Source organism: Capra hircus, chromosome 18, assembly GCF_001704415.2.
Source record: "Capra hircus breed San Clemente chromosome 18, ASM170441v1, whole genome shotgun sequence".
Lineage (NCBI taxonomy): Eukaryota > Metazoa > Chordata > Mammalia > Artiodactyla > Bovidae > Capra > Capra hircus.
The window spans coordinates 7,378,177-7,393,893 of record NC_030825.1 but is presented as its reverse complement, the minus strand read 5'-3'; the positions used below and the strand labels follow the sequence as shown (position 1 = coordinate 7,393,893).

The 15,717-nt window shown below is 54.4% G+C and overlaps 2 protein-coding genes across 2 annotated transcripts in view; one reads left to right on the top strand and one right to left on the bottom strand.

Moving 5' to 3' along the window:
- MAF (MAF bZIP transcription factor) overlaps positions 1-988 on the top strand; it is a 352,919-nt gene extending 351,931 nt beyond the window's left edge. Inside the window, exon 3 of the mRNA XM_018061746.1 lies at positions 834-988. The gene's annotated coding sequence lies outside the window, so the exon portion shown is untranslated. The remainder of the gene's footprint in view (positions 1-833) is intronic.
- WWOX (WW domain containing oxidoreductase) overlaps positions 1,067-15,717 on the bottom strand; it is a 919,972-nt gene continuing 905,321 nt past the window's right edge. Inside the window, exon 9 of the mRNA XM_018061743.1 lies at positions 1,067-2,105. Coding sequence (XP_017917232.1) covers positions 1,917-2,105 — 189 coding nt within the window. The 3' untranslated portion in view covers positions 1,067-1,916. The remainder of the gene's footprint in view (positions 2,106-15,717) is intronic.

Sequence of the window (15,717 nt, the reverse complement as noted above, 5' to 3'; positions counted from 1 at the left end):
TTACTTCACTTGGTAGGGCAATCTCTAGGCCCATCCGTGTTGCGGCAAATGGCGTTCTTTCGCTCCTTTTTTATGGCTAATACTCTTTTCTCCTCTTCTCTACCCGTTCCTCCGTGGATGGACATTTAGGTTGCTTCCTTGTCTTGGGTATTGTGGATCGTGCTGCTGTGAATATAGGGTGCATGTCTATTGTGAAGTTCTGGTTTCGTCTGGGTGTATGCTCAGGAGTGGGCTTGCTGGATCATAAGGCGGCTCTGGTTTTAGCTTTTTAAGGGACCTCCACACTGTTCCCCACAGTGGCTGGGCCAGTTTACATCCCCACCAGTGGTGTTGATGGGTTTAGGGAGCTCTGGATTGAGGGGGACGCTTGCCTCCTCTGGTCAAGGTCCCTCAAGGATTCTGTTAAGGGGGAATATAGCTAGACGGGAGGATGTAGCCAGGCTGTGGACCCCTGGAAAGCAGTGGTGTCTGAGTGAACACAGAGCCAGAGGCCCCAGACGGACAATATCAGGATGGAGACTGGTGGCCGTGCCCCTCTGCCCCGCCTTCCTGGTGTGTGAGCAGAGGCATCGTCTCCACGTGGCTGAAGTGGCCCTTCCTACATCCCTGCGGGAATGGCCCGGAAGCCCAGGTGTGAGTGAAGCAGGACCAGGGGCCAAGGGCCTCAAACCACCCCCATCTCCCTCAGTAGAGACTGCCTACTCACCGAGAATCCGGTCATCACATGGGGAACACACCGTGAGAACTGAAATGGCCCACCGTGCGTAATAACAAAACTTCTTAAGGAGAAATTTAACAACAGTCATTTTTCTCTCTCTTTCTCTCTTCAACAGAAAATATGATGCTGGCATGCTAATCGCGTGAGACAACTCGGCCCACGGACAGCCACAAAGCACAAAAACAAAACAGACTCAGAGAAGACACGCGAATGGTGTTTTCCTGGCGTCTACAAGAAGCGCTTTATTTTTTCCTCTAGATTGCTTTTCTAAAAAAAAAAAAAACACACACACAAAACAAAAAAGCAAAACACAAAACTGAAGCAAACATTTAAAGGAACAAGACAGACTTCAGGTGATGATATCAAGCATGCTCTTTTATTAAGCGTAGGATGGAGGGACGAGAGGGTGCGGAAGCAGGACGCTGAACAGATACGCGGGGGCTGTGCACCTGTGACGGGGTCCTTCCTGAGACTGCGGGAAGGCTGGCGGGAACGGCCTTTTATCCCCAGCCCCCAAACACCCGGGGCATCCTCAGGGGTGCCGGGCCGCCTCTCCTGCCCGCCGCGGGGTCTGCTTGCTGTGCCCTGAGGAGGCCTCTGTGCTGCTCCGGCAGTGGCTCAGTGCTCGGCCGCACACCCACCGGCCGCGCCGCCCGCTTCTCAGTGTCCCCTCCGCCTCGGCCGGAACAGGGGCCAGAGGGGCTGTCCAGGACTCAGACTGGGTCAGGATGGAGCAGTGATCTCGCGGATGAGTGCGTGAAGGATAAACACCGGCTCTTTCTTCCCCAGACAGGACAAAGCCCGCTCCTGGCTACAGTGTGGCCATGGGCGTGTGGCTGGGGTGGTGGCTGGTGGGACGGGGTGGGGGGCACCGGGGGACCCTGAGTGCTGAGGACGGCACGTGCTTCTGCGGTGGGACGGAGAGCCTCCCCTCGCCCGTGTGACGGCGAAGCTTCACCGTCGCACGGGCCATTGCCAGGGCAGCACAGGGACCCGGGTTGCCCCCAGCCCCGGACAAGAGGTACCGCCCCTTCTCCCCACCAACGCCCTGCTCCCTAGGGGTGCCTAACGCTGCGTGCTCTGTTGCGTCAGTGCTTACATCCTGGGCCTCTGGCGGGTCTGGGTTGTGGGGACGTGGAAGGCCGCGGGGTGAGAGGTGGGGGGGGTTCAGCGGGGTGGGCGTCGGGCCGATGCCCGCCTAGGAGGGCGGGCCGCCGGGTGCCCCCTGAAGCAGCCGCTCACTCAGCGCCCACAGGGCCCGCGCGGAGTCTTCACTCTGGGCTTCGGCTGACGGCAGGCAGCGGCAGCAGCTGTTGAAGTACATCCCCCCCAGGCCCTCCAGCTCCGGGGCGACGGCACAGTACACGGTGGTGGCGGCTCCCTGTTGCTGCAGGGCAGAGAGGAGAGACAAGAATGAGTTCGTGAGACGAGAGGTGGAGGGGGGCTGTCCTTCACCGGGAGCGCCCTCCCCATCTGCTTCGGAGGCCGCTGGAGCTCAGCAGGGGCTGCGAACCCAGAGGTATGGCGGGCCGTCCGGGGACAGCGTCATGGACTCCGCCTGGAGCGCCACCTCACCTCATGCAGGAAAAGGCTTTGAACACAACACGCCTCTCAGCCTGTCGCATCCCGTGCCTCTGCTGACAACGCGAGCAGGATGGGAGCCTTGCCAGCCGGCAGGAACAAACCCGCCCAACCTCCTGACTGCGCAACACATGATGTCATGAGACACCAAGACGTTCTTACGAGACTTCTGTCTGAGCTGGACCCGCCGCTCTCTCGTGGCCCAGCAGGTGGAAAGCCAAGCAGGCCCAGAGCCAGGTGTGCCCCTGATCTTTGCCCATGGTGCTGCGAGGGGAAGGCTTTGGGAGGCAGTGTGCAGACGTGTGAGGCGCGCACGTATACATGTGTTCCCTGCCGTACACACGTGCCTCCTGCGGACACGAGACGCAAATCTGTGAGTTGATCAGGATCCTGGAGACCTTGCTATAAATGTCACATCCTGCCCGCACCTGCAGGGGGACAGCGGCTTGAGGGTCCATGTCCTCCCGGCCCACTTCTACATGCACGTCGTAATGAGTCCCATTGATCACTTCCGACTGACCTTTCGAGTAACTGCTGGCGCTGTGGCTAGGGATGTGTGTGCCGACGGGGCACCACATCACGCGGGCTGACAGGATACTGTCAGGGATGCTGGGAGGAGGGCAAGAAATCACTTTGCTTTGCGAGCCATAATTAAAAATAATAGGCTGGTGCTCGTAGGGAGACATGGTCGGCACGGCTCTAATTTAAAACCAATACAGTTTATCTGGCATCTTCGGATTATTTATGTGCACCACAGCCCTTGCTGCATCAACTAATTATAGAGGGGCGGGCCGGGGGGAGGCGGAGGAGCATCAGAGAAAGATAACGGGCGATAAGGTCACCGTTAGGAAAACAATGAAGCACTCTGCGGGAGGCTGAAGCGCGTTCCCTCCCCACGCGAAAGCTGACCCTCTGCTGCCTCTTACAGACTTCACACCCCAGCAGAGTGCTCGGGGGAGAACCTCCCCGCCACACGCCTTGGTTTGTGTGTCTATGGTTACACCCATAATCACCGGGAGCCCAGGGCATTCTGAGAAGCGAGGTCTCGGGGTGTTTACCATTTGAGGAAAGTACTGTGAAAGAGACTTGGGGGTTGTTTTGAAGAGGATGGTACTTACTGAATTTGGCTGAAAACCAAGTAGGCAAATATACTCAAGTGACATGCTTGTTAGGGAGGCGGGTGGTGTGGCATGGGAACACGATGGAGGTGTGAGTTCTGACCCTGGGGCTGTCCACTGCGCTGGACGAGACCCACGGATCCAAAGTTTGAACCCTCGGCGTGACCTGAACTGAACGGGAATCGGTTAGTTGTCCCCCAACCCTCTCAGCCATGCTCACTCCCCAGACAGCCAGCTGTGCGCTTGATTCAGCTACTTCTTTTCAGATTGATTTTGTGCGGCCCAGGTCTAATGAACCCAAGTCTGCCTCACTCCGATTCCCTTTCGCTGAGCTGCTATTCCTAGTAACCCTTAGCTTAGCATCCAGCATGTTTATCTACCCAAGTTCAAGTGGCTCATCCGAGTCCCCTGCACCCCGTGTGGGGCAAAGGGCAGCGGGGTGCCCTCTAGAGATGGATAGGAGACTTGAGGGGCTCGTCCTGCCCGCCCAAGCCAACTACCACCTTGGCCTTGATTCTCCGAATGCTGCTGCTGCTGGGTGGAGATGGGGCTCGGGAATTTTCTGGACATCTGTCTTAGGTTTCTGCTGTACTCTGCAACTCCCAAACCCACTGAAGAGCAATCAGGGGGTTTGTCATGAGCTCCCAAGTGGCAAGAGAGTCCACTCACCCCAAGATCCAGGCCCCCCCGCACCCCACCCCGGAGTGGCTATAATATCAGCATTCATACGTCGCAACAAACTGGCCTTTCACGAGCTCCAGCAGCCCTGACAAAGGATAGAAGGTGGCCACTGGGAAGGCAACAGGCGGAATTCTTCCAAACCCAATGCGATCTGGCGCCACTCTGACCTTCTAAACTGCTACTGTGTTGCACTCTCGCGTTGTCAGAATGGTATTTTTGCGGAGAAATTCGGCACTTAGACTGATTCAGAATCGAGCTGATGAGGGAGCTGGGGGCACGCGCATTCTCCCCCCATGGAATCTGAAAGCAATTGAAGCTGGCCTCATTTCGTGTAAACCTCCACTTGGCTACCACGCAAAAAAAAACCCATACATTTTAGAAACGCCCAATCTTTCATTAAAGGTTGGGTGGCTTCGAGGCCTTTGCCACTCGGCTCAGGGTGATGCGCAAGTTAGATCTCTTCAGCGCCGGGGCTGGTTCTGTGCGAGAAGCTAAGACCAGCTTCTCCCCTCCGAAGACCAACTATGCACACCTGGCAAAGACCGGACGGCGAAGGGGTGACCCCGACGGCAGATCCGGTCGGAGGCGATGACACTTCAACAGCAAGGGCTAATTGCTGGCTCACTGGCTGTTTGGCCTGCCTATGCTCAAGAGTGAGATGGGAGCCGCATTAGGAAATCTCATTAGGAAATAAGCTGGCGTGGCTGCTACAAGAGAAAACGTTTTTAAACTGATAGAAGAAAAATTTTTAAAGCGCACTTTCATCACCGTCAGATGACTTTCATGCCACTTTGGAGGGGGGAACATCAGCACATAATTCAGAGAAGATGAAAGAGCCCCATAAAGGAGACGATGTTAACAACTCTGTTATGAAATATCTGAGGCTGTGCCTTGCTGCCTGTCACCACTGCTTGCCGATCCACTGTGATAAGATAATAGCAGTATCTTGCCGTACAAACGTGGGCTGGGGCGGGGGGTTCCTCTCGGTATTTAAGAACAGTTTATGGGGAGTCTGAGCCCTGGGGCGCAGCGAGTCTGTCCTGCACCAGGGGTAGAGAGGGAGGGTGTGGATCGCCGTGGGCAGTGGGCGGTGGGGGTGGGCGTGGGGCGGGGGCTGAGGATTTCTGGGAAGCCAGGAAAATCTTTAATCATGCCTGAATGCCATCTCTGATTCAGTCAAATGTCTGCAAGCTGCCCAAGGAGACCGACACCATCCATCTCTACAGCATATGTAAAATCACCTGGGATTCTTGTTTGGGATTTTTAAGAGTATCTGGGTAATGAGGGTTCATCATTCTCTTTCAGAAATCAGTTGTCAGCTGAGCGGCACCACCTCCAACTACAGAAAGGTGGGGTTTAGACAGTGGTTTGCTATTTGTTTATTGTTGGGGTCTTGAGATCTAAACTATCCATCCTCCCCAAGCCCTCAGTTGGGATGATTCTGTTGAAGTAGCTGCTTTTCATCCACAGTTATTTGATAACCACTAGCCATCAGTTTGCAGCCATCAGCACGGAATACAGATGAATATTGACTCTTTGAAAGAGAAAGTTGCGGGAGTTTCAGATCGACAATCCAGGCTTAAAGAAAATCACCCACAGAGTAGTATTTGTGATGCATCGGTAGGTTCTCTAACATAGCTCATGTTTTGATAAGGACACGTTACAGCATTATGTTTAGTTTTATAATGCATGCTTCTTTAAAAAAAAAAAAAAGAATACATTCCTGTCTTAAAACAGATTTAACTCTGAGACATAAAAAAGCAGACGCACTGTCACGGGGTGTCTGTGTGGTCAGCGGTTTTGAGAGCAGGCAGGGGTCCCACAGCTGCTTTCCCAGGCCTGAGGCAGGACCGGGGACCCACGGCGGGGAAGGAGCGGCCCTTCTGGGCAGGCGCTGAGGAGGCGCTGGGTTCCCGGGACAGAGGATCTTGCCAGCGCCACAGGAGGAGACGGGTGCCTCTCTGAACGCCCAAAGCATCCCCCCTGTTGCTCATCTGCAGTCTGTGGGGCACAGCAAGCATTTCCCCAGTGCAGAAGCGGTCTGCGCTCTGGTGAGTATGGCAGAGTGCTTCACCACGGAGCCTTGGTGGACATGGGGCAGCGGATACAGGGGTCCGGATGGGACACCCCGTCTCCCAGCAGTTGCTTAGTTGCTCGGTCATGTCCAATTCTTTGAGACCCCACCGACTGTAGCCCACCAGGCTCTCCTCTGTCCACGGGGACTTCCCAGGCCAGAATACTGGAGTGGGCTGCCATTCCCTTCTCCAGGGGATCTTCCCAACCCAGGGATCGAGCCTGCGTCTCCTCCACTGCAGGTGGGTTCTCTGCCGCCTGAGGCACCAGGGAAGTCCTGCCAAAAGCTTCCAACCCCTTCTCCTGGATAAGTGTGGTTCAGTATTTCAGATTCATCTCCTGAGACCGTGGGGCTGGGAACACAGCTGTTCCTCAAACAATACTGTTTGGTTGTGGAGAGAAACCAAAGCAAGCTGCTCCAAAAGGTTAGGTCTACCCTACTTGCCATCTGAGCACAGTCTTTTAAGCCGACAGATGAGCCATGTGTTCCCAGAGATGCCCAGCGTGCAGGGCAGTGGGGCTCCCCACCCAGGGGACCACGACCAACACAGGGCCCTCAGGCTTGGGTGTGGAGTCCCGTGCTCACCAGGAACAGACCCGGCTTCCTCCAGGACGACGAGAGGTGGAAGAAGGTGGAGATCGTGACTCAAGGGGACTCTCGGCCTCCATCCGGGCGAGCTTTCCCAGCCCATGGTTGCAGACGGGCACTGTTCAAGAGGTGACGATGGGGGCACCGACTGTGAGCCTGCAACTCCCGTGGCGCTGGGCAGGGAGCTCCGTGACGGGCATGACGTTCTGGCCCCAGGCAGCTCTACAGGCTGGGGACGGTCGCCATCCCCACCTACAGAGAAGCCCACTTCGTACCAGAATTCACATGCCACTCCTCCAGGGCCGCATCAACCGACCCCAGGAACCCAGAGCAGCTGCGACAGGCCTTCCAGCGCCCGGGCCCCCGTCTGCACGCCATGCACCCCGCGCCTCCTGGGCGGCAGAGTCACCTCAGGGCCCCTCCCTTCCTCCCAGCCGGGCCTGGCTGGCCCCCCGCGTGCGGCCCCAATGTGGCCCAAGATGAAATGTACTCACAGGCTGTCAGGCACTCACCCGGGAAGCGTAAGGAAGAGATTTTCCCACTGTTGATTTAGGCAGACCACTAAATTGAAATTATATCCATTTGGATTAACAAAACTGAAGACTCAGCGCCACCTCAGAAGAGCCAAGAGCCAATGACCCCTAACAAAGCCATCGCCTGATTTAAAGTGCCACCTCCACCTGCCGGACTGGACCAGCCAGGAATCCACTGCTCCTGAACGACACGGATGTTTTCCAAGGTGCGAGTGGAACTACGAGACCAGGGAAACCCAAGCAATCTCCAGCTTACGAATTCACAGATGTGCAAATGGGTGTGGCCTTTTGGAGGGTGCCACCTGACATGTTCCAGCCGGTGTGCAGAGGAGACTGCCCCATCTCCCCTCTCCTGCCCCCCACCCCCGGCCCCAATTCATTGTCAACAAACTCATCCCTACAAATGCCTAACCACTGACGTGTCCAGACAGCGCATGCTTAGATACAGGCAAATTCCTCCTGCAGGGATCAAGGTGTAACTCCTTCACAGCCTCAGGAGGTTTGCTAACGCACAGGCTGTCCTCAGGATTGGTTACAGCAGGGAAATCCAAACTCAACTTCTTAAACAGAAAAAGTGAGGCGGGTCAGGAAAGCAGGCATTTGTTTTCACTGTGCAGGCCGGAAAAGTCGGCAACAATGCACTGGAGAATGCCTAGGATCGTGTTCAGTCCTGAGCTTGATGGAAGAGAAGGTGCACCTTCTGCAATGTGTAGGGGCATTTACCTCTCGCTAAGAAAGTCACGAGGGTAGAGGACCTCAGAGGTCCGTTCCCAGTGGCTGTCTCTCCCGTCCTTCCCTGGGTGGCATAGGACGCAGTCTGGGAGAGCTCTGTGGCAAAGAGCGCAAAGCCGTGGGTCGTGCCAGCCCATCACCACCAACGCGACTGGTCCTGGCACAGGGCACAGCCCCAGGAAGCAGACGTCCATCCTAGGGAGATGTCTGGGGCGGGGGCACACAGGGGACAGAGGTTCCAGGGAGCAGCGTACATTCACAGGCCTCTGCTGGGAGAGAAGCCGGATGACATGGAAGCCTTCCTCTTTGCAGTGCAGGCACCCCAAATCCTCGTCAGGCTACAAAGATCACATGGTCTCCTTGACAAAAGCCACTCATCTCTAGCAAGATCATCAAGGAGGCTGAAGAGACTGACTTGAAGACCAGGTAGGAATGAGTTGGGAGGTTAGGAGAACAGTTGCTACGATGCTCCAAGACATCTGTGGAAGCAAGCCAGGGACCAGTGGGCTCAGGATGGAAAGCTGGGAAGGCTCTGTGAAGGCAGAACAAATGTCTTCCTGAGCCTAAGTTAGGGGAGGGGGAGGCAGCCACTTTCCAGCCTCCGCAGAGGCCCGGGGCTGTGTGTGTTCTGGAGAGCAAGGCTCCAGAGGAGTTTTTGCTTAGTCTCAGCAGCAGCAGCGCAGGGCAGAGTGACCTTGGGAGGTTTTCAGCGCTCTGTTTTTAGTGGGACGACCTTTTCTCAACCTGCCTTGACATCAGCGAGGCCCTTTCCATACCCCTTACGTGTTCCAGGATCCTTGCCCAAAGTCTTGCAAGGGTTCCATGACGGATGGCTGGTCTCGAGAGAGTGGAGGTGGAATACTTAGAATGGTTTCCTTTTTCTGAGACCTGCTGGTGCTCCGCTGGAGTGGGAGGTCGTCCGGAGGGGGGAAGGAAAAGGGAACGACTGAGGATAGTCCAGGTGGGTGACGTTATTCACGCCTGTTCTACCGCTGGTGCCAAAGGTGCTCTAGCACTGATTGGGCTGGAGAGACGGTCCCATTAAACATGGGAGAAGAGGCTCTTATCTCTGTTACATCTTTCTTATATCCACGGGAGAGTTCCCTGGGCCTTCCCTGCTGGTGCTGCCTGGGGTACACACACTGCTTTTCAAACGGGCGTGGGGGTTCTCCGGTCGGGATGGGAAACTGCACCGGGGCGCCCATTCTTCCACAGGTGACTCTGAAATGGACCTTAGAACTCTACCACCAAAATACGCATCGTTCTCCTGCCTGGGACGAATCTGATGGCCCATCCCTGAAATTTTCCATCCCCGCCACCTGGACAGGACTGAAGGACTGCTGGGTGTTCATAGAAAGCTCAGAGAAGATATTTAGCCTGTGTTGATTTGTAACATTTTACATTTTTACTTCTGTAACCCACATTCTAGCTAGCTCTGTACACTGTACATAAATGTATGCCTCTGCATTTGCCGTGTATACTGAAATAAACCTTTGAAACTACTGCCAGGCAGAATGAATGGGTTCAATTCTAACCTAACATTGCAAAGAGTATGGGTGAAGCAGACCTGTCTCCGCTCCCCTTCGTCTGCACAGAATCACACTGAATGGACCTACCATGCTTTCTTAGGAAACTGAGAGCTGACCATTTCTGTGAGCAGACAGACCCTGAAAAATCAGTGTGTTACAGTTGCAAGGTTGACACCTAGGACACAGAGAGTCCCCACCCTGACAAGGCATGGGGTGGGCGGATAACAGCCCACAGGGTCGTCTCTGATGGGCCCCACTGTGGTTAGAAATGAACTAACTCTTCACTCTTCCAGAAACAAATTACAAGAATGGAGTCTGCAATAATCCCATCTGACAGGCAGGGCACCCCAGGGCCCACCTCCGACCCCCGTGTCCAGCCACACCGTCTCAAGCCGAGGACGTCTGTGTCAGGACGGTGTCTTTTCAGAGGGGCCCTCTCTGTCAAGTCATTTCTCAGGCGCAGAGACGCTGGCCTTGTTAACATTTCATTGGGAGCATACTACAGAGAGCGTCTCACTTCTATTACTTCCATAATTAATGGTGAGTGCCGGGCACCGCCCCTGCACAGACGGACCTTGCCACAGTGGTGGACGGGGAGACGAGAAATGGTAGATATTTCATCCACCAGCAGCGTGTCACTAGTTAGGGGGACATGATCACACAGGCTGGGCCTTTAATTGCCAGGGTGAATAATTCTGCCTTGGTGTTAGGGAACATTTTAAAGCGCTTGATGGAGATAGACTAGAAACAAAACACACACACACACACACACACACACACACACACACACTTACCTTGATTATGCAACACCTTAGCATAGAAAGTTACAAAGTTATGTCTTTAAAAAAAAAAATTGCACTCTATCATGCAAATATTCTCTAAATATGCATGTGCTGACTACTCATCGACTGTATTTTAGGAAATACAATTAGGCTGCCTTTCTCCTCTCCTGTGTAGACTGTAAATACCTGTAGATCCTTTTCTTGTTTCCCTATGTGAATATATGTAAATACTAACAAGCTTTGCATGCTGATATTCTAGCCAATTTCAGGCACTTTTATAATCTGAAGGCATGTACTTGAACGGTTTGTTAGAAAGAAAAACAACCAACACCTCTCTCAAACTCTTGAAAGCTGAACAGAAATTAAAGATTTCTTCCTAGACTGCTGTGGCTTCTTTTATTTGCCTTCTGAGTCCCCCAACGCCTCCGGGACGGGCTCCCGGACCTGCTACCAGCAGAGGGGTGCCGGGGAGCCACCAGGCCAGGGCAGGGGCTCAGCCACCCATCTTGGGTTTTTACACACTTGGTCCTTTGGCTTTCCAGAGCAGTGGTCCCTGACTTTTTCGGCACCAGGGGCTGGTTTTGTGGGAGACAATTCTTCTACAGAGGGGGAGTGGTTTGGGGCGGATTCAAGCGCATGACCTACTGTGCACTTTTGTTTATTATGACATCAGCTCCACCTCAGATCATCAGGCATCAGATCCTGGAGCCTGGGGACCCCTGTTCTAAAGGACTTCTAGAATCTCAAGATTGGCGTCTTTGGATTTTTCTATCGAAAGAAAAGGGAGTGTGGGCGTGCATGCTAAATCGCTACAGTGGTGTCTGACTCTTTGTGACCCCATGGATTGTACCCCGCCAGGCTCCTCTGTCCATGGGATTTCCCGGGCAAGAACACTGGAGTGGACTGCCATGCCCTTCTCCAGGGGATCTTCCTGACCCAGGGATCGAACCCATGTCTTTGGATTTTTCTATCAAAAAAATAGGGAGTAAAAACAATTGATTTGTACCTACTGTTGCCCTAAATGTACCAAGGTCAGAGCTAGAGGGTTTAGAGTCCCAGGACCCTAAGAAAGAACCCCGTCATTCCCATTTCAAAAATGCAGAAACTGAGTCACAGCAAGAACAGCTGTCACAGCATGGGCCTAAGGTGACAGAGGAGCCTGGCGTGCTGCAGTCCATGGGGTCACAGAGCGTCAGACACAACTGAGCCACTGAACGACGCCCACAAAAGGGGCAAACCACTGGATGCCCCCAGATCCAAGTCTCTGCTGTTTACCAACAGTCAGCAAATAGAGCTTTCCTGCAAAGGGTGACAGAAGAGAGATTTTAGGCCCACTAGGGCCTATGGTTTCGGTCACAACTACTGAGACCTGCCACTGTTGTGGGGGAAACAGCCGTGCACAACATACCCCGCAGTGAACGTGGCTGTACGCCAGCAAAACTTGATTTGCAAACACCGCTACACCCCTCGCTCAGCTGCTCGTCCACAGACCGCTGCCCCTTCCCGCTCAAGGACGTTCGTGTGTCTGATGGAGAAAGCACTTGTTCAGCTGAGAGTTCCCCATCTCTTGCCTGCACACGGCAACACTGAGTGGAAGCCACGCAGCACTCGGGGGAGGGCAAAAACGAAGCCTCTCAAGCTCCCAAGTCAGACCGCCTTCCACAGACAAGTCTCACCGCCAGGTTTCCCTGCAGTCACCCTTCGTTTCCACACGTGGAGGTGGGAGGAGGGGAAAGTACGAAAGGCTAAGAGAGAGAGAAACCAGCGACGCTCGGGTCTTCACCGAGGAAGCAGGCCCTTACCTCGCGGGTCTACGGAAACCAAGCCGCACGTGAACTTTCTAACGGCTGGAAAACTGCACTCACATTGAAGGTGTTTTTCCCCACATATGAAGCTTCGGTGTAAACGCATTAACTGACAGTTTCTTTGGGGACTTTTTTTAATTAAAGTTTCCAAACTTCATTCGACGGCACAAGGAGCTCCGGGGGCCCTTGAGAACGTTGCAAAGCTGGGGCTTTAGCACGGGGAGCCGGGCCTGGCGTCCTGGATGAACCCAGGGCTCCGGCCAAGTTGGGGAGGCCAGTCCTCGCCGCCCGCAGGGTCCCCTTTCAAAGGCCCCTGCGCTTGCCTGGGGCTGGGAGAGAGCCTTTCTGACCCGCTGCACGCGGTCAGTGTCATCCCTTCAGTTGTGGAGTGGGAGGAGGGACGACCCGGGTGTCTCTGCAGGTGGGGGTGCTGTCGGCGGACGAGGAGAGCCCAGGAGTGAAGCCTGAGACACAGGAATTCAAATTCCGGCTCTGCCACCCGGCAGCTCTGCAACAGGACACAGCCTCAGTCTCCCCGCCGATGAAACAGGCGGCCTAACAGCCCCTTCTCCCGGCTCTTGGGAGGGTCAGTGATGACATCTGGAGGCTCCCTGAGTGCAGGACAGCCACTGGCTCAACCGCGGCTGCAGGCCCGTCTGTTAAAAGTCTGGAGGGGGAGGCACCCGGGTCAAAGTCACGCCTCCGTCCTCCATCTGAGGGACCTGGAAGCAGCGAGGGGCAGTTTCTGCCTTCTGAGCGGGACAGTCAAGAGGCAGTCACTTTTCTCACCAACTTTCACAGCACCTCTGGGTACCAGCCTAGCATGGATTCCAAGGCTCCTCTGCCTCCCCACCCCCCCACCCCAGACCACAGCAACCAGAACCAAGCTCACACCCCTGAAAGTGGGGCACTGACATTCTAGCGACAGCCACACTCAGTAGCATACTAAGCGCTGTGGAAGTCCAGGCCCCGGCCCCCGCCCTGGCCCTGCACATGCGTCCATCTAAACCTCCACATGTCCCTGCGCAGTGGGGCCTGGAGAAAGGGATGGACGGAACAAGAGAGCAGGTGCAGGGTTCTTTAAGCGCAGTATTCCTTTTAAAACTAAAAATGGAATTAACATATGATCCAGCAATCCCACTCCTGGGCATATATCCAGAGAAAACCGTAATTCGAAAAGACGCACACACCCCAGTGTCCCGAGCAGCACGATTCACCAAGACAGGGGGGCCGTGTTTGGGGGCCAAGACCTGGAAGCAACCAAGACAGGGGCCAAGACATGGAAGCCACCTACGTGCCCATCGACTCACGAATGGGTAAAGAAGATGTACACATATGCAATGGAAATCTATTCAGACATAAAAAAGAATGCAATCACGCCATTTGCAGCAACATGGACGCAACTAGACATTATCATGCTGAGTGCAGTAAGGCCGAGAAAAACGAATACCGCGTGACATCATTTATATGTGGGATCAAAGAAATGATACGAGTGAACTTATTTACAAAACAGAAACAGCCTCACAGACTTCAAGAACAAACTTCCCAAAGCGGGGAGGGGGATACATTAGGAGTCTGGGGTTAATGGATACACACTTCTATAGCTAAAACAGATGATCAACAGAGACCTCCTGTACGGCACAGGGAACGCAGCTCAATATTCCGTGGTAACCTAAATGGGAAAAGAATCTGAAAACCAATACGTACATACATGTAACTGAATCATTTAGCTGTACACCTGAATGCTATAAATCAGCTATACTCCAATAGAAAACAATAAAAATTAAATTTTAAGACGTGCAGCATACATGTAGAATAATAGGAGTTGGGTAGATTGATGGGTGCCATATTATTGTTTGAAATTTTCTATCTAAATTTTATAATAAAATGTTAGAAAAAGACATGGATTCCTTGCTAGTGGCTATTAGCCCCATTTCACAGAGGAGAAGACTGAGGCACAGAAGTGGTGTGGACTGCCCTGAGGTCCTCCACCTTGTAAGTGGTGGCATCCTCTTTGAAATCCATGCCCGGCCGGCTCCAGTGCTGACTCTGTGATGGGCACATATGCATCTCTGTTAATCGACCTTCTAGGGTCAATTAACCCCGCCTCTCCTATTCCACTGCTTGAATTTTTGCCGCAAAGCATGAAAACTGGTTTTCTCACACTATTCCCACCATGCAGAAAGTTCTTAGGGCCTCCAACTCAGAGCCCAGAAATCAATCAGCTCAGGAGCAACAGTGACCCATGTGTGACTGGAGGTAAATTTCTATCTGTTCATCTGGTGGCTATTTAATCTGGCTTTTAATTCTAATGCCACCCTTGAAGGCAGAGGGCTATTCTCACTGAAAATGTGCCGTCAAGTTCAGAAACACTGATGCCGGCCAGCACGCTGAGTGTGTCTATGAACCCAGAACTCAGAGAGAGGGAAAGGGAGGTAACACCCGGGCAGACACACACAGGGAGAAGCAATCGGCACCCTGCTGTTGGGTGCAGAAGGGATGCTGTCACCGGCAAGAGGCCATGGCTGCTGGCACCTGGACCACCAGACACGGCCGGATGGGAACCCTGCCCCGTCCTCCAGCTCACACGCTCCCTTCCGGCCACGGCAAACTCCACGTTCTGAACTTCAGAAGCTGGAAGACAGCGTCAGCCCAGTCCTGACAGTCTGGGAGGGACCCCAGCAGCCCAGCCCGCTCTGCTTCCTAAACTTGGGAGTCAACTTTCCTCCTGGGCAGAAATTCTCCTCCAAGCCGGCCCCCCTTCCCCTTCCCCTTTGAGCCCCACGAGAGATGGACCGGGCACCGTCTTCCTTTTCACTTAGCCGCTGGAGACGCGCGCATCCCCTTCCCCGGCGCCTCCCCTTCAGCCACTGTCCACCCAGGAACAGCCACCTTCCAGTCCTTTCTTGGCTTCCCTTCCCACCCTAGAGTGTCATGTCTTGGCCAGGTGAGTCTGAGACGGAATGGCTGCCTTCAGGAGGGTTAGCCCAACCCCAATCTTGATAACCGACGACAGACAACAAAGCAGTGATGATCACGGAAATGGCTGCGGGTTACCCAGAGCCTGTTCTGTGCCAGGGACCTATTAGTACTTCCGATTCTCAACCTGGCCAGGCAAGTACTGGCTTGGCTAAAGAGTTGGTCCATAATCCGATGGAAACGCTCAAGCGAGCTCTTGGGCCAACCCAGTGTTACTGTCAAGGCTGAGGGAGGTGAGGGGACTCCCTGCCGGGCCGGGGCTGGGAACCTGGCTGACTGCATCTTGGTTCGAAGCCCCCGTCCTTGTTCGTGGCAGACGCCCGCTCTGACCCCACACCCCGGCCACGGCAGGGCCTCCTGGGATCGTGGAAACTAGCCCTGTCAGGCTACAGATCCCCTCCCTGCGGGGCCCCATCGACCTTACTCCTCCTCGCTGGGCTCCGACGCCCTCCCCTGCACCGTCCCACCGCTGCAAAGTGCTTCTCCTGCAAGGGAGGTCTGGAAGCCAGCAGGGCTCGGGTTTACGGCTGGGCATCTGTGGGCCTTCTGGCTGCGTCCACTGGAGTGGGCTCATGACCAGCCAACTGTGGTTAGGGT